This window comes from Pan paniscus, chromosome 8 (assembly GCF_029289425.2).
Source record: "Pan paniscus chromosome 8, NHGRI_mPanPan1-v2.0_pri, whole genome shotgun sequence".
NCBI lineage: Eukaryota > Metazoa > Chordata > Mammalia > Primates > Hominidae > Pan > Pan paniscus.
The window spans coordinates 35,047,601-35,066,060 of record NC_073257.2 but is presented as its reverse complement, the minus strand read 5'-3'; the positions used below and the strand labels follow the sequence as shown (position 1 = coordinate 35,066,060).

The 18,460-nt window shown below is 37.6% G+C and overlaps 1 protein-coding gene across 9 annotated transcripts in view; it reads right to left on the bottom strand.

Moving 5' to 3' along the window:
• SPAG6 (sperm associated antigen 6) overlaps positions 1 to 18,460 on the bottom strand; it is a 73,627-nt gene that overhangs the window by 30,753 nt on the left and 24,414 nt on the right. For all 9 annotated transcript variants that reach the window (XM_055092476.2, XM_055092477.2, XM_055092478.2 and 6 more), the window contains one exon: positions 17,274 to 17,457. In XM_055092476.2, coding sequence (XP_054948451.1) covers positions 17,274 to 17,457 — 184 coding nt within the window. The remainder of the gene's footprint in view (positions 1 to 17,273; positions 17,458 to 18,460) is intronic.

Here is an 18,460-nt window from a genome sequence, read left to right as displayed (position 1 = left end):
AAGCATAAAGCACCACACACAGTTACAGATTCTACTCACATTGTATTCACGGCCCCTCTTACTGAATCACAGATACCCATTTCTGGAATCTCTTCCTTTCAAAATATGTTCTTATTTTCCCAGATGTGTAGTGCCTTAGTTATATATAAATGTCTTAACTGTCAAGCTAAGAGCTCTATTTAGCATATCACTTAAAGTCTTTAATTTGAAGATAATACAGTGTTTGATTTTTCAAAGTATTGGTAATATCACAACTTCTAAAAGAAAATGTTAGCAAATACAGGTTAGTGTCCAATATTTGCTTTCCGTAAATTATCATAATTATCTTAGAAGTCCCAATGTTGTATAAACAGTTCATTCATTCTTCCATTAAACAAGTATTAATGGAAGGCTATTAAGTGACAGGCTCATTCAGCTCGGCGCCAATGACACACTTCTGCAAATTAACACTACATTCATCGGCAAAGGTATGTTTCAATTTTTAAAATTTGGTGTAAAAGCTAGTATACTATGGGAAGTTCTTATGTAATCTCAAGAACGAGAGGTAGATGACAGGAATATATTTTGTTTTGCTCTGTTTTTAAAATAGAAGACAATAGCCAACAGACTGCAGTATCAATCTAGCAATACAACAGGTTCCTCAGAAACAGCCTCTGGGATGCTACTGCAATAGACTGAAGACCATGAAGACAGCAGATGACACAGGTGGTCACTGTTTCTCTTCCCCCACCACACCCCCACACCCATCCAAAGGAAATGGGAAAAAAATATAAAATGTTATATTACATATAATTTCTAAATAAAATACTCATTTTCTGATAATTAACATTCTGCTTAAGAATCCGACTCTATCCAAATTATACAAGTGTCATATAGTAATAATTTATATGTCCCTATTTAAGCACACCTGGAATATATATATCTAGTGGGCTGAATATTTTGTTTTGATGTATTTTCACTTTTATATCCACTTTCTAAGAGTAAAGAATATGTAGCAAACTACAACGGTTTAAAAGTACTATTAACAAAAACTCAAGATGCTTTTTAAAAAAACATCTATTATCTACCTTTATAATTCCCATTCATTTGACCTGTTCCTTGAGTAATTCTTGAGTGCAATGTCCTTCTTCCTTAGAATAACATAATGTTAATAAGAAAGCAAATTCTGTTCTTCTAACTTGTTACCCAAGTTTTCTATTCTCTCCAGAGTAGCAATGTTAAATGTGGGGAAGGCCGGGGATGGCAGTGGAAAAAGATTTGCCATGAAGCTAAAGAAGTTTCCAAGGACCTAAAGTGGGCCTAGCAATTTTGTACTTGCAATTTCATATAGTTTACATCCCCAAATGTATATGGTTCTACTGCTCTTGAGTAGCACACTTTTTACTTAGAAGTATTGTTCTCCTAGCTTCAAACATATGTTAATATTAAATATCAGATAGTGAATGTATATACAGATAAGAATACAATAGGCCTAAATAATGTAGACTCTACATATTACACATCCAACAGGCTATTTCATTCTGACCTATCACTACTCTTTTTCCCATTATTCTTTCCTCTGGTGTTTCTATGCCAGCCACTGTTGGTGTCTACCTGATAGCCATCGTCAGCTAGGGCATAGGCTTGTGAGCCAATCCTAGACCTAAGCAGAAGTCAGGAAGCAACTGTGAAAGCTCTGTAATAAACTGAGATACACAGCAGAAAATACCACCTCTTCTTTGTTGGACATGGTCATGTCTGCAAATAGCATCTGGAACTCCTACATCCATCTTGCAACTATAATGGAAGAAATCACCAATATGCTGAGGATGGCTGAGTACAAAAATGAAAAACATCTGGGTACTCCATGACATTGTTCAGCTGCAAAACCAGCTTTGGAACTGCCCTTACTCTGAACTTTGTGTCATGTGAATTTAAAAAATGTCCCTATTGCTTAAGCCACTTGTAGTTTACATGCTACAACTTACAGCTAAAAACATCCTGATATAATTACTTCCTCTCTTATGCTTGGTGTCTGTACATGGTTTTCTCTCCTCTTTCACTCACTGAATGTTCATTAAGTGCTTACTATGTGCTGCACACTTGGCTAGATCTTGGGGAAAGGGAATAAAAACATTGTTCTGTTCTAGAAAACCCTGCTCAGAGTGAATACATGAACAGGCCACTACAAGTACAGAGCAGAGCCAGGAATCAGGTCTGTGGAGTGTTCAGGGAAAATGTATACAGAAGTATCATTTCAGGAAGTGCTTCCAACCTTCCTTCCTTCTCCTCTTTTCTTCTTTCTTTCTGTATTTTCTTTCTTTCTTTTTTTTTGAGATGGAGTCTTGCTCTGTTGCCCAGGCTGGAGTGCAGTGGCGTGATCTTGGCTCACTGCAACCTCCGCCTCCTGGGTTCAAGCAATTCTCTGCCTCAGCCTCTCGAGTAGCTGGGATTACAGGCAACTGCCACCACGCCCAGCTAATTTTTTGTATTTTTAGTGGAGACAGGGTTTCACCATCTTGGCCAGGCTGGTCTTGAACTCCTGACCTCATGATCCACCCACCTCAGCCTCCTAAAGTGCTAGGATTACAGGTGTGAGCCACTGCGCCCAGGTTTTTCTGTATTTTCTACTCGAAAAAAACCAGCAGCAACCAAAACACACACAAAACTCTGCACACCTAAAAATTACTTCCCATAGGAGAAAGCTCATGAAGTTCATTTTAAACTCAAACATGGAAATGAGTTTTTAGATGTCCAATTATCACATTATGAAATCAAAGATTGATATATACCAACTTAGATGCTCAAAAAAGGTTGACCAAAAAAAAGCAGTGAGCCAAGAAATTTATCTTCAGTCCCTGAATATATCATGGCCTCATTTCAAATTTTAAGTAAATCTTCAAAAAATTTTTATAATATATCTTCCATTACACAATAATATGTGACATATCCTATACTGTTACATAACAAACAAGATTAAAAACTGGTTATACCTATGTCTAAAAATGCAAAGAGAAAAGGCTACATGTTATATCAACATGCTAACAGCATTTATACTGGGTTGATGGTACTATGGGTGGTATATTTTTTCTCTGTTTGCCAAATTTTATTCAATATGAGTTTTAAAAAAGTAAATATAAGCATGTCTCTTGCCCATACATATAGCTACTGCTGGGCCTAACTGTACTAACATTATTGTTACAAAGAAATAAACAAATATAAAATTTTTAGCTTATTTTTTAATATAGCAGAAAGTTTCTTATTTTAAAAGATGGTGGAATATATGTCTTCTTTAATAAGGCACACCTAAATAATGCACATCATACATACTACACATCCAACAGGCTACTTCATCCTGCCTCTATCACTATTTTTAAAATAAATTATATGAAAAGAGTGTATCATTCTTCTTCAAAGAATTAATAATATATACTAGAAATAATATTCATTTACTTTTTCACACTTACCCTGCTGCCTTAATTCAGACCCTTATTAAAGTTAAAATATTACATTTTTTAAACATTAGGGGTTATTTATCTTTAACCTTTTTTTTTGACTGCAAACTGTCAGAGGAAACTATCCAATAGCACCTTCCTTATTCATGAATAATAATTAAAGTTGTTTATTGCATATATGTAGATAAAAATGTACAGTCGCCAAATCTGATGATCAGTTGTTTTTTAGTAAAGGAATAACTAGTTTTATGTGGCTTAGGAGTAGCTCATTTTGAGTGAAGAAACTGAGGCAGCCTCCTCTGTGGTACTGTGACAAGGGAGGGGGAAGCGTCATCTTTTCACACTTCTCTGCCTCTCTCAGTTTTTCCATAATTCTTTCTGACAACATTTATGAGGGTTATGTGCATACAATTTTTTGATCCGTAAAAACTTGGGGTGACAAGACTTTGCTTCTCACACAGTTGCATTTTCTTAAGAATTTCATTCTGTGCTGTTCTTAGAATCTGGGTTTTTGGTTTGTTTGGTTTTTTCCTAACGAAGGGCTAAGCTTGCAGTGATCTGTCAGTAACAGGCATGAGAAGTGTTGCAATTTAAGTGGATCAAAATCTTCAACTTAGAATAATCAAAAACCTCAGTATGACTTTAGGTTTAAGTTTAAAACAAAAAGAGAACGTAAATTAAAAGGAGGACTTTTAAGATCAACAACATTCATAAGATTAGTACTATCTAAAGCTGCATGAGTGGAACATTAGAAATAACTCTATGTTGACTGGAAGGGAAGAGAGCAGATAGGAATGCCCCTTAGCATAGTATAAGTATGGTCGTTACTAGGTAAATAAGACAAAAGTAATCTTGCTTTAATAGTGCCCCAGTGACTTCAACCTCTCTCAATTATGTCATGGCTAGTTGTCTGTTTAGATCAGAAGTGGTCAATGCAAATGCCCACAGGGCCCGGGAAAGTAACTAAAATAAATGAAGCCAGAGGACATTAAAAAAAAAAAAAAAAAAGGTCAGGGAGTGGGGGAGCAGTAGTGAAGTGCAAAAGCCTAGGGACCATCTACAAGGGGCAGCAGTTTCTTAATTTCAGCCCAGTGTTGCTATGTAGGAATATAGGCCTACTGTTGTCAGGACTTTTTTTTTTTTAATGTGAAATTGCCTGGTTTTTAAGTGTTGGCAATTTTTTTTTTTTTAAGAACACTGTGTGAGACAACATAGTGCTGGCCAAATAAAACACACCCCTCTGTGGGCCTGCTGCGGCCTGAACCACCCCATTTTACAACAATAGGCTTAAATCTTACACCCTCTAAAACAGCCTGTCGGGGGCTTTCTGGGTATGGAAAGGTGATGTTCTTTCTACTTTTAATTTTTGAAGTCATGTTTGGGGTCACAGAGGAAGAACCACTATTGTGGTTACGTAAGAAAATTCAGAGAATTCTAAGAAATTAATAAAAACCTAAAAATTGACTCTTAAGAAAGGATTACTCTGAACATATGATACTCGAATAATCTTTCAGCTCATAGTGGAGATGTGAGACAGAAGAATTTGAGCAAACAAGTGATCATGAGGACTCATAAAAAGAATTCAAAATGAAGAGGTTCTCCAAAAAGAAAAAAGAAAAAAATGTGTATCTAGCACACTAATTAAAAAAACTCCTCTGGAACTTAATCTCTTTAAACTTTATTGCTTTTTAATTTTTTTTCAAACACTGCTTTTAACTACCTCTAAGCCCTACCAAAGTTATATTTTGTTTCATTAAAAAATACAAGAAAGTTATAAATTAATCATTTCTTTGCAGTTAGGTGGCCCTATTTATCAGTTTGAAGATGGGCTGGTTTTTGCCATAAAAATATACAGCTGTATCACTTCAAAAGCTTTTTGAAATAAAGCAGGTCTAAAAAAAAAAACATCTACATTTTGCCTGGGTACAGTGGCTCATGCCTGTAATCCTAGCACTTTGGGAGCCTGAGACAGGCAGATTGCTTGAAGCCAGGAGTTCAAAACCAGCTTGGACAACAGGGCAAAACCCCGTCTCTACAAAAAACAAAAAAAACACAAAAATTAGCCAGGTATGGTGGCAAGCACCTGTAGCTACTCGGGAGGCTGAGGTGGGAGGACCCCTTGAACCCAGGAGGCAGAAGTTTCTGTGAGCCAAGATCACGTTGCTTCACTTCAGCCTGGGCAAAAGAGCAAGATCCTGTCTCAAAACAAACAAACAAACAAACAAAACCTACATTTAAAATTGGCTGCCACTTATATGATATTAATGTTATGTTAATAATAATTCCTCATCCCATTCAACCAAATTTTTCATGATTGGGTGAAATTATAATAACAAATATGTTGCTGCAATTACCAAAGCTGGTTACTTACTGGTAACTCCAGTATGATTTTGGTAATAGCACTTCCAAAGTAAAAGAAATCTGTTGGCCAGGCGCAGTGCCTCACTCTGGTAGTCCCAGCACTTTGGGAGGCCAAGGTGGGAGGACTGCTTGCATCCAGGGGTTCAAGACCAGCATGGGAAACAGAGAGAGACCCTGTCTCCAAAAAAAATCAAAAATTAGCTGGACATGGTGGCACACGCCTGTAGTCTCAGCTACTCGGGAGGCTGAAGCGGGAGGATTGCTTGAGTCCAGGAGGTCAAGGCTACAGTGAGGTGTGATCATGCCACTGTACTCAGCCTAGGCAACAGAGCAACACCCTGTCTCAAAAAAAGAAAAATCTCTTTAGGTTTTGGTCTAACCCAGCTGTTTACAACTGGTTTATTTATCTACTGCTATGTAACATCACACCAAATTTAGCAGCTTAAAACAGCAAACATTTATTATCTCATAGTTTCTGTAGGTCAAGAATCCAGGAGTGGCTTACCTGCCAGGTTCAGGCTCAAGACCTATCACTAGGCTACAATCAAGAAGTCAACTGGGGCTGCAGTCAATTGAGGATATGTGTCCAGGCACACTCGTGGGAGGGTTAAAGGGAATCTTTAGTTCCGTGCCCTATGGGCCTCTACATAGGCTGCTCATGATGAGGCTTCCCCCAAAGTGAGTGATTCAAAAGGGAGGACCCAAGTGATTCAAAAGAGAAGACTCAAGATTATAAAAGACATTTCAGTCTTTTACAATCTAAGCTTAGACGTGGCATAGCATTGCCTCTGCTATAGTGCATTGGTGCAACGGGGGAGGGGACGACACAAGGATGTGAATAAGAGGAGGCAGGCATCATGGAGACTGCTACCACAAAAAGCTTTGTTCTACACCAACACATCTGCAAGACAACATCCCTCCACAGGCAACAGTGACTCACTAGAGCTATCCTTCTCAGCTGAGAGATTGACATCTCCAATTGCAGGTGGAAGTGAGAAAAGCATAAAGGGGGAATTTGCATATTACTATGTAAAAGTCTCGAGTGATTTTTATTTCTCACACACACACAAATGTCATTTTTCCTACTCTCATCATTTCTATCTTGCTTCCCTCCACCCAATCGTCAGAGCCATTAGTTTAACCCTAACACATGGGTTGAGTGTTTGAGAGCTTAAGGGTTAACATACATACATACATTTGCTTTAAAGGCGAAATAATTCTGGCTCCTTTAAAAAGTCAAGTGAGTCAAATAAGCCATTGATCTGGAGTTAACAGGGCTTTAGTAAGAAATTACAATCAGCTGGGAGGGAAGGCTGCTCTCACAGGACTCAAGTAAAAAGCAGCTTCAAAACATGGTAAGAAAAAGTCAAGAAGTGGAGACCAGACAAAAGGAAAGTGAGAAAAAAAAACAACAAAAAAACACTTGGTTATAGCCTTGAACAACAATAGGCTGAGGAAATCTGAAGTCATTTTAGCTCCCATCCCCACCACTAATTTAGCATTAGACCTTTAACAGCTGAGACCAAGCTGAATAGAGTAACGCAAAACTACAGAGAGGGTCTGGAGTGTCCCGGTAAAGAAGAAAATAACTAAAATAATTGGAATTACATCTTTACAAAGTAATGCTTTTTGAATCTGGAAGTTGTTTCATTTGTTTTCCACATGCTTTATATAGCATTTGCAACCATAGTTGTTTCACTCTACCTATAACTTTGCATTTTGCTTAAAAAAAAAAAAAACCTGCCCAAACTTCACCACTATGCAATGTATGCATGTAAGAAATCTGTACTCATGGCCAGGCGCACTGGCTCACGCCTGTAATCCCAGAACTTAGGGAGGCCGAAGTGGGCAGATCACCTAAGGTCAGGAGTTCAAGACTAACCTGGCCAACATGGTGAAACCCCATCTCTACTAAAAATACAAAAATCAGCCAGGCATGGTGGCATGCACCTGCAATCCCAGCTACTCGAGAGGCTGAGGTGGGTGAATCGCTTGAACCCAGGAGGCAGAGGTTGCAGTGAGCTGAGATTGCACCACTGCACTCCAGTCTGGGTGACAGAGTCAGACTCTGTCTCAAAAAGAAAAAAAAAAGAAAAGAAAAGAAAAGAAAAAAAGATCTGTACTTGTACCCCATAAATACATAACAATTTTTTAATTAATATACAAAAATAATTTTTAAAATAAATAATAGAAACAGTTTTTAAAACCATGGAAAATGCATGTTATTATTCAAACTTCAAAGGTATTCACTCCTTGCTCCAGCCCAGTGCTAGGTAAGAAGTCCCTGTCTTCAAGGAGCACAATCTGATGGAGAAGGCTAGACAGCAAAAGGCCACAGGTACCCTGATGGGATTCTCTAGAACAGGTAAAGGAGAGAAAACAGAAAGAGGAAATAAAAATAAAACATTCGGAGGGTAATATGTTGATGTCGTGTTTTTATAAACGTGGTCCCTGGTCAGCAGTGCTTGCTGTGACTCCCCTGAGTGGTTCTCACACCCTCATGGGTTTCCACTGACTACTTTTATTCCTGAGGATTCAGGTAACCCAACATTTTTAACAGTTGCCTAATATCCCACTGAGCAAATATGCCATCATTTACTTAACCAGTTTCCCACTTGAGGACATTTAATTAATTTTTGGTTTGGTTTTGTTTTGTTGTTTGCTATTATACAGTATAATGAACCTCTTTTGCATTCAGATTACATATTAATTATCTATTGTCATGTAACACACAATCCGAAACTGAACAGTTTAAAACAACATCACTTATTATTTCAGAGTTTCTGTGGGTCAAGAACTCAGGAGCAGCTTAGCTAGGTGGTTGTGGCTCAGAATTACAAAGTTGCTGTCCAATTGTCAGCTGGGGCAGTCGCCTGAAGGCCCACCTTGGGGAGGATCTGCTTCCAGCTCAATCCTGTCATTGCTGGGAAGCCTCCATTCCTTGCTGGCTGCTGGAAACCTCAGTTCTTCACCATGTGAACCTTTCCATAGGCCACCTAAGTGTCCATGTAACAGCTTCCCCTAGAGCAAGTGGCCCAAGAAAGACAGAGTGCCCAAGACAGAAGCACTGATTTTTTTTTTTTTTCTCCAGAGGCAGGATCTCACTCTGTCACCCAGGCCAGAGTGCAGTGGCGCTGTCATAGCTCACTGCAGCCGGAAACTCCTGGGCTCAAGTGACCCTCCTCATCCTCCCAAGTAGCTGTACACCACTATACTCAGCTAATTTTTTTTTTAAGAGATGAGAGCTCGCTATGTTGCCCAGGCTAGTCTCAAACTCCTGGCCTTAGGCAATCCTCCCACCTTGGCCTCCCAAAGTGCTGGGACTATAGGCATAAGACACTGTGCCTGGCCTCTTATCTTTTATAACTTGTTCTCAGGAAGTGACATACCATGACTTCTGCTGGTCACACAGACCAGCCCTGGTATAACACAGGAGAAGACTAAACAAGGGTCTGAAAACCAGGACACATGATGTGGGAGGCTGGCTACTACAGGTCATACACACACACACACAGACGTCCACAAGTATACGCACATGCATGTATGTATACTGGTATACATGTATGTTTGTATACACGTATGTATAAACAAAAATAACACATATGTCTTTTTAAGACCACAGAATTACTAGCACATTGCCTTTTAACAAATATCTACAAAGCACAGACACAGTAATTTTATGTGCTACCCAATAGAAATATTATCCACATAACGTAATTTAAAACTCGAAATTAGCCACACTTTAAAAGTAAAAAGAAATAGGTGAAAATAATTTTAATATGCTTTAACACAATATATCTCAAATATAATTTCAACATGTAATCAATATTTTAAACATTTAGTGAGATATTTTACATTTTTTCACACTAAGCCTTGGAATCTAGTGTGTATTTTGCACTTACAGTATTTCTCAATTCAGCCACTAAATTTTCATCAAAAATGCTCAATAAGTATTTAGATTTCAAAAAGTTTACAGTTGAAAAGGTAGAGTCACATACCCAAGTTGCTCCAATTATACCTACAAATTTTTAAATAACTAAGTTGAGTATCAATTTTTAAATTTACATTAATTAAATGGCAATAAAATAAAAAATGTAGCTCCTCAATGTGCACTAGCCTCAGTTCAAGTGTGCAAAAGTCTCATGTGAATAGAGGCTACCATACTGCGAACACTGTAGTGTGAGATCAAAAGGGATACAGAGAAATGGTCTGTGGCTAGTTATAGCACAGTGACACCAAAAACGCTAGAGGTCCTGTCTTCAAAAATCCTTTGAGGTGGCCGGGCACAGTGGCTCACACCTGTAATCCCAGCACTTTGGGAGGCCAAGGCGGGAGGATCACAAGGTCAGGAGTTTGAGACGAGCCTGGTCAACATGGTGAAACCCCATGTCTACTAAAAATACAAAAATTAGCCAGGCATGGTGGCAGGTGCCTGTAATCCCAGCTACTTGGGAGGCTGAGGCAGGAGAATCGCTTGAACCTGGGAGGCGGAAGTTGCCGAGATCACGCCATTGCACTCCAACATGGGCAACGAGAGCAAAACTCCATCTCAAAAAAAAGAAAATCCTTTGAGGCAATTAACTTATTCCACACTTTTAGAGCAAACTAGTTCATTCATCTAAAACCCTGATAAGAGCAAACCAAGCTCCAAAAATTAACTGTGCAAAATCAGTCAGGTAACATGATGAGAATACAGCTCCTATTTTCCTGTAGACTGTGGATTTAAAAATCTATGGGAAAACAAGATGATGAACATGTCTTATCTCAAGGTAGAATTCTTATGCTAACCAAGTCCTGAGCTTCTAATAGCAAACTCTCTTGTAGATGTTTGTGAAATGCTCAATTGGAGTACTTTCAAATTTCAGTCAAGTACATTTTGCTTCATGTATTTCTAGAAATTCAAATGTAAATAAAAGTGGGTTCCTCCCCCCAGTATCAAAAAGGTATTAGGCAGATTTATACGCCAGTGACTGGAAAACAAACTAAGTTCAAGAAACAATAGAAAACATGTCATGGTGCATTGTTCAAACTTGGTTTATTTCCAAACCACCAGTATACAAAATATCCTTCTCTTTATCCATTTAGCACACATACACTTAATGACATTCCTCCCACAGGTATTTGCATAAAGCCAAAAACAAAGATTTAAACTAAAAGAATTGTAGGCATTATCAAGTAGAGGAGGTATTTTGTGGGACAAAGCACTTTCCTTCCTCTTACTACTGCATGTATCACTTCCTCCTGTTATTTCTACGCCAAGGACTGTTCAGTTGTTATCTGGATGTAACAAAGTTCTTGAGAAAGTAAAGATTCCTCTTTTTGCCGTTGTACAAAAAAGGTAACTCATAATTCATCTTTTTTTTTTTTTTTTTGAGACAGGGTCTCACTCTGTTGCCCAGGCTGGATGGAGTTCAGTGGCACAATCATAGCTCACTGCAGCCTCAACCTCCTGGGCTCAAGTGATCCTCCCACTTCAGCCTCCCAAATAGTTGAGACCACAGGTGCACACCACAACATCTGGTGAATTTTTTTATTTTATTTTATTTTTACATACAGGGTTTCACTATGTTTCACAGACTAGTCTTGAATTCCTGGGCTCAAGTGATCCTCCCACCTCAGCCTCCCAAAGTACTAGGACTACAGGCACGTGCCACTGTGCCCAGTTATAATTCATCTTTCATTTACTCTAATGTATAGTCACCCAATGCATTATACATGCTTTTAATACAGTATTGTACATTGTGTCAGTGTTTGCCTAGCTGTCTAGATGACCTGCATGCTCATCTGTATTAATTTTTCTGCCTTAGATTATAAAGTCCCACACACGAGGTCTTAGTCAATTTATTGTACTTCATATAGTGGGAAAGATATGGGAGCACAGACATAAATGCCTCAAGTACATTTTGATGATTACCAGGATGATGACATTGTTAAATAAATGAATTGCTAGCCTCATATAAAAAGTTAGAGGCATGAGTAACTTAGGAATCTGAGCTTATATATTACATTTTGTTGCTCCAGATTCTAAGTTAAAAAAATTTAGAAGATTTTATTAGCCAAGAGTTCCCAACTAAAAATGTTACAAGAAATAAAAACACAAAAGAATCACAACATTTTTTACCAGCACACAAACTGAACCCTAAAAATAACCAACCAATTAGGTAACTACCAAGTAAAACAAGGTTATAATTAATTAAAATGTTGTTTTGTTTAGCACATTTGGCCTCTATGCCCAAAAAACATAGAGGGATATTTATTTTCACTTTATATTTTTTTCACTAGCACCTAAAAAATACAAAGATATTTGTGAAAATAAGTGTTAGGGTCAAAATAAATGAAATATATAATATATGTTATCCCACATATCTCATTTCCCTCTATGTTTGTGTTCCTCAACCCCCTACAATAGAAAAAAAGGTATGAAAAGAAAGATAAAGAAGCAAAAGATGTTACTGGAACCAACCGAAATCTATAGGCGTCAGTAAAGACGGCTGTCTGCAGAGCCTTTAAAATAATTTTTAATTACCAGGTTGTAGTCCCTTCTCCCCATCCATTCCCCCTCTAAGAAAAACCATTCAAAGTCCTTAGCTCTTATCTCTGATATTTGTCATTAATATTTGGGTTTTTTAAAAGTTAATTACTTTGAAAATTGCTAAGATTAGATTTTGTGTTCTCACCATAAATAAGTACGTGAGATTTTTTAATTAATTACTGCTTCCTAAGCCTGTTCTGCACTATTTAAGCTATTGATATTTGTACATGGGTGGCATAAGAAGAATATTCAAAAGAATTCTGAATTTTAAACTTTTCATTTTATCATTTCATCATTCAATACAAGATAGAAAACAATCGGGCTGCCAGCTCATCTTGAGACCTTGCTTACATTATCTATCTAGTAAAGAGGATACAATGGACTCAATGTTTCCGTCACGTCCACATCAGCCAGACCCTGCAAGCACTGCTCATCTCTGGCGCAGCAAGCTCATCTCCCAACTGCCACAGAGCTGCACAGAAATCAGGTCCACAAGAGAAAGAAGAGTCAACCGGGTGGAAAGCGGCCAACGGAGATTAGAAACAGAGGTATCTGGCAAGACTTTCAGATATTACAAGGAGCTAAAAAGGAATGATGAGATCTTGTACACATTCCTCCCTCACAGTGTAAAATGCAAGAATCTCTGGAAGTGTTGAGCAGTTGCCAAGCAGTTCCACCATAAATTGCTGTGTGACCAGAATAAATCCTTTAACCTCTCTACTTCAGTCTGCTCATCTATGTGACAATTATATCAATAATTTAAAAGTTGTAGAATGTCTAATCAAATGTATTCCTCTTTGCCAGGCTTGAGATAAGCCAAAGTTTACCACGAAGAAACACTTTTTTTTTTTTTTTTTTTTAGCTAAAGCTCCCAAAATAAACACTTAAAACTCATTTCTGAGCCCAAATGTGGAAGACCATTCACACAAAACACTTCCGCACACTTGCAGCCAGGCTGCTGCTCTCACCTCAGTCCCAAGTGCTCTCATTGCGGCCACTGTCTCCACAGACGGCCATTCATTGGAAGCACCCTCCACAGAGCCACAGGACTTCAGTTACAAGGCCTGAGGGAGGCTGCTGGGGACCAGGGGAGGAGGGCCTGGAGCCTCCTGCAGCGGCCTCCCTCACCCACCTCCCAGCGGCTGAGCCATCAGCTGAGGAAGCCCGGTGGCTGGGGAATCCCACCATCCCTCCTACCTTGCCCATCATGCTTCCAGCTGGCACAGGCTCTCCAGGCACCCTTTCCAAAACCAAGACTATTCCTTGGAAACAGTGACAGATTTCATATTGGTTGAATAAATAAATATGTTAATAGAATAACTATATATCTATGTACAAAACTGCACTTGTGCCCCTTAAATTTATACAAACTTTTTAAAGTTTAATTTATAAAGCAGGCATGGTAAGAGATTAACAACAATAGCTAATAATAAAAGAGAACAATTATAATAACAGACTAAAAAAAAGTTGTGTAAATGAGGAAACAAAAGAAGAATTCTTTTGCAGAGTGGGAAAGGGTTACAAAAAGTAAGAAAAGCGAAAGCCTATCTGAGAAGAATTCTACCTCAGCTGTCACTAAGGAGCAGGAAAAACTAGAAAGAAATCACTTATTTATCTGCAAAGTCAGAGGTAAACATTACCATGTGTATTCAATAACTGGTGATTCAATCATAAAACTTAATGATATGATTTGTACACAGTTGGAAAAAAAAAAAACCCACCATTTCTGGTTGTCAGCCCCAAGTTCCCTTTGGCTGTCTGTAAAATGCTTTAAAATCTTTACATAGAAATAAGTTTTAGAAATTGTATTTTTCAAACAAGGAAAAGTCAGGTAATGCCCATCGGCTTCTCTCTATGCTTATTTTAATTTTGTTTCCTGTACACAGAACTTTTTCCTTCTATTGCCCTTAAAAGTACATATTATTTCTTTCGCATCTCAATTTAAGATTTATATTTCTTAAACTGTCTAACCAAACAGTTTTCCACTAATATTCATTAATCTCAATATATTTTGCTTTTAGGAAATCATTAAGAAATCAGGTTATTTTCAAAAAACAAACAAAACAAACAAACAAAAGCCGGACGCAGTAGCTCACGCCTGTAATCCAGCACTTTGGGAGGACAAGGTGGGCGGATTACAAGGTCAGGAGTTCGAGACCAGCCTGACCAACATGGTGAAACCCCGTCTCTACTAAAAATACAAAAATTAGCTGGGCATGGTGGGGCGTGCCTGTAATCCCAGCTACTTAGGAAGCTGAAGCAGGAGAATCACTTGAACCCGGGAGGCGGAGGTTGCAGTGAGCTGAGATTGCACCACTGCACTCCAGCCTGGGCGACAGAGCAAGACTCCATCTCAAAAAAAAAGAAATCAGGTTATTTGGAGGTAAATCCTCCATTTTCATTGATATGGATGTGAGTGATAACTTTTATGGTTTACTAGGTAACAATTCCCTTTCCTTCTGAGAAATCTATGCAATAATCTCTTCTGGGAGCTTCTGGGTCCCAGGCCCCTAACTACTGTGAAATATTGAAATTACAGTGGAAATTCCATGTGGGAGCCAGATTATACCAAGAATTTGGAATGGGAACCCTAAGACAGATCCTGTTTATGAACTATAATCATTTTGCCCCAGACTCAACAAAATGAAGGGATGGAAATGTTATCTGTGGGGCACCTGCCTAAGAGAGTATCTATACAGTTGTCCCTCAAAGCTCTTTTCCAACACTCATGTTATAATCTGTAATGTGTTCCTCTGACTTAAAAAAAAACTTACTAAATATACTCATGTAGTTTCCCATGATAACCAGCTTTTGATTGAAAACCCTGCTGTAGTTTTCTCAATCTACATGTACTAAACAATAGTCTTAAGGTGAACCTTTTTGGAAAATCAAAATCTAGATTTAAGAAAATAATTTAATAATTTGTAATTTAATTCTGAATAATTCTAAGCATGACAAGAGTTGTCTTTTTCAACTTGCCTTTTATACTGTTTTATTTCTATTTTGTCTGTAATAATGTCACCATTTTAAGAACCAAATTAAATATAACCATAGGAGAGCCTCTTCCTGTTTCTGTTTTGAAGTTTTTCTTCAATACTGTTTCAGGAAGTATTTAGTGAAGCTGTATGGTATAGTAGTTAACAAAGGCTTTACAGTCAGACAGTTAGACTCAAATTCCAGTTCCACCATTAACATAATTTTGGATAACCTTTCTAAAGTCCACTTTATTTCTCCATTTAACAGGGAGAGTAATGCCCACCCAAGGGTAGCTGCAATCAAAATGAGATAATGTGTCTGATGCACACAGCACAGAGCCAGGCATATACTAATTACTCACTACACAGCAGCTAATATTTTAGACATAGACACACACTGAAAATCTGGAACATGAAGAAAAAATTCCTTAATTTTACCACCTTAGGAATACAAACATGATTTTTTTGTATTATATCCACATAAAAACTTATGTTTACATTATTGTAATTGTAATATACAATTTTATATCTTTTTTAACATTATAATCACTTTTCCATGTTACCATGTAGGTTCACAATTACCTTTTAAATTTGTTGCCTCAGATTTCATTAAGTTCCATAATTTATCCACTAAATTTCTGTCAAATATTTGAGGGGTTTACAAATCATGCTATAATAACATTTGCATGAATATAGCTTTTCCATCCTGTGGAATTCTTTCCTTAGGATGAATTCTCAAAGCAGGCTTTTTTAGGGCAATGACTTTAATAGTTTTGTCAAACTGCTCTCCACCAGTTTACACAATTTGTAGTTCCTCCACCAATGTGCACAAGTCATATTGTCCACTCTGACATTCATTATTAATACTAATATGTTACATTTACTGAGTATTGCCATATGCCAAAGCACCGACCTAAGTGCTTTACATGTATTGTGTCATCATCCTCACAACAAATCTCTGATGTAACCACTATTAGTCACCCTCTTCCACAGATGAGGAAGCTAAGGTTCAGAAGGTTTATAAGCCATGTCCGAGGTCACACAGCAACTAAATGGTAGTATCTAAACTAAACTCAGACCCTGTCTAATGCCACAGTGCTCTTAATCACCTGGCTATATTGCTGCTTTACTCTTTGCCACCACCCCCCACTCAAATAACAGGTTAAAAAGATCTTCATTGATGTTTTCGTATAGAATTTGTTGATTACTAGCAAAGTTGATCATTTTTACATATGTTTATTTTAAAACTGTATTTTCTTCTTATGTTATTTGTTCATAAGCAACTTCTATAAAGTGATGGGGAAAATTATGTTCCTCATGTACTTTTTACCAATTGGGTGCGTCGACACAATCCTCTCACAAGAGGCCCAGGTCCCTTCTTGATGACCCCACTGAGCTGTCAGTTTATAGGAGAACATGCTCCTTCTCTTCTTCCTGCCCAGTATGAGTTGAATACCAATATTTTCCAGGAAGTTATGTCCATATCTCCTCAACATCACTCACTCGTGCTATGTCTCCTGGTTGGTTTGGGACTCCCTATCATGAATGGGCAGGAAGACCAAATGACCCCAAGAGGGTGACTAACTAAAATAATTTATTAGGTTAATGCAAAAGTAATTGGGGTTTTTGCCATTAATGGCAAAACCACTTATGCACCAACCTAATAACTGAACCAATTTACCAAGGCCTTTGAGACTCAAGCCTACTCTCCCACCCGCTGCCACCCCTCTCTCCTTTTCTCCACCTCTTCAAATTTCCCTTCTGCTAAGATAAAGACTGAAATATATAGGGGTTTTTTTTGTGAATATATGATCCAAACAACTTGGCCATCATTCAAAACGTACTTCTCATCACATACAGAAACATCATTAAAACCCCACCTATGTTTTACTAAGCAAAACTGGATTTACCTAATAAATCTGAATTGTAATAATCCTATTTTAAAATATGCTCCTGCATATTTTAAATTACCTGCATTATGTCTTGCAATATATCTAAGTGCCCAGGCTGCAGCCTCCTTGACTCCAGGGTCAAAATCTTCCAAGCATATGACCAGCGTATCCAGTGCTCCACAATCGACTATTGCCTGAGCTAGCTGGGGAGAATGTTTACCAACTGCTCGTAACACAAAGGCAGCTGCTTTCTTGTAGAAGCGCTACAAGGGTCAAACAGACAAAACTCAAAATGAATTGAGTACTTAGAAAACCAAAATCTAAAATAGACCAAAACTACATAAAAATAACATTACTGTAAATAAAGCTCAACAGCTTTTGAATATAAGAGATGAAAAACATCCTGCAAAATAATTTTGATTATTTGATGTGCCCTCATTGCTTCTGTTCAGTAACTCAACTGAAAACAAGGTAGGTTTTACATTGTATTTCAAATGTTTTACCCTGAAGCCTGCATTTGGAAATTGTATAAAATTATAAACATACTTTCCACAAATTCATAAAATAACGAGATTTTATGTATCTGCATTACACCAAAATGTATTGTTTGACCCTTGGGAACTCTTAGATTGTTAGCACGTGCAACTAAGCTCACTGTCAACTGACTAATTCATTTCCTTTACTTGCCCTCAGTCTTTAAGCATGGTAGGCCTTTCATGACCTCAACTAATCTTTCTGGTGTCCTAAATTATTCTGAAGTAACAATCATGTTCCAAAATGTGCTTACAATCATCAAATAAACATAAAGGCAAAACATTCATGACACATTTTAAAACTTTTCCTGGCAAATAAATCAGCCAAACAATGGGATATAAGTTATTTTCTCTAGAAATGCTTTTTTTTAAGATAAAAGCAAATTACTTACCATTTTGTAAATTTTAAATACTGCTTCATATTTATATTTCCTATAGATGCATTGTATCTCACTAAGGAATGAGTAAATGAAACTGAAACACAAGACTAACATGTTTCTCTTCATATCGCTAAAATAATTAAATGTATAGGAAATATGTGGCTGTGACACTCACTATGGTTTTATGGTTAGCATAATGACACAGTGATGGTCTCCTAACTCTTTCTGTTATTAATAAAACCCAATTAAACCCCTATTTTACATTCTAAGTTTCTATTTCTTCACAGTGACTACTGAAAAGTGACTAGTTGACTACAGCACCTGTTTTGAAAGCATTCTGTTCACTTAGACTA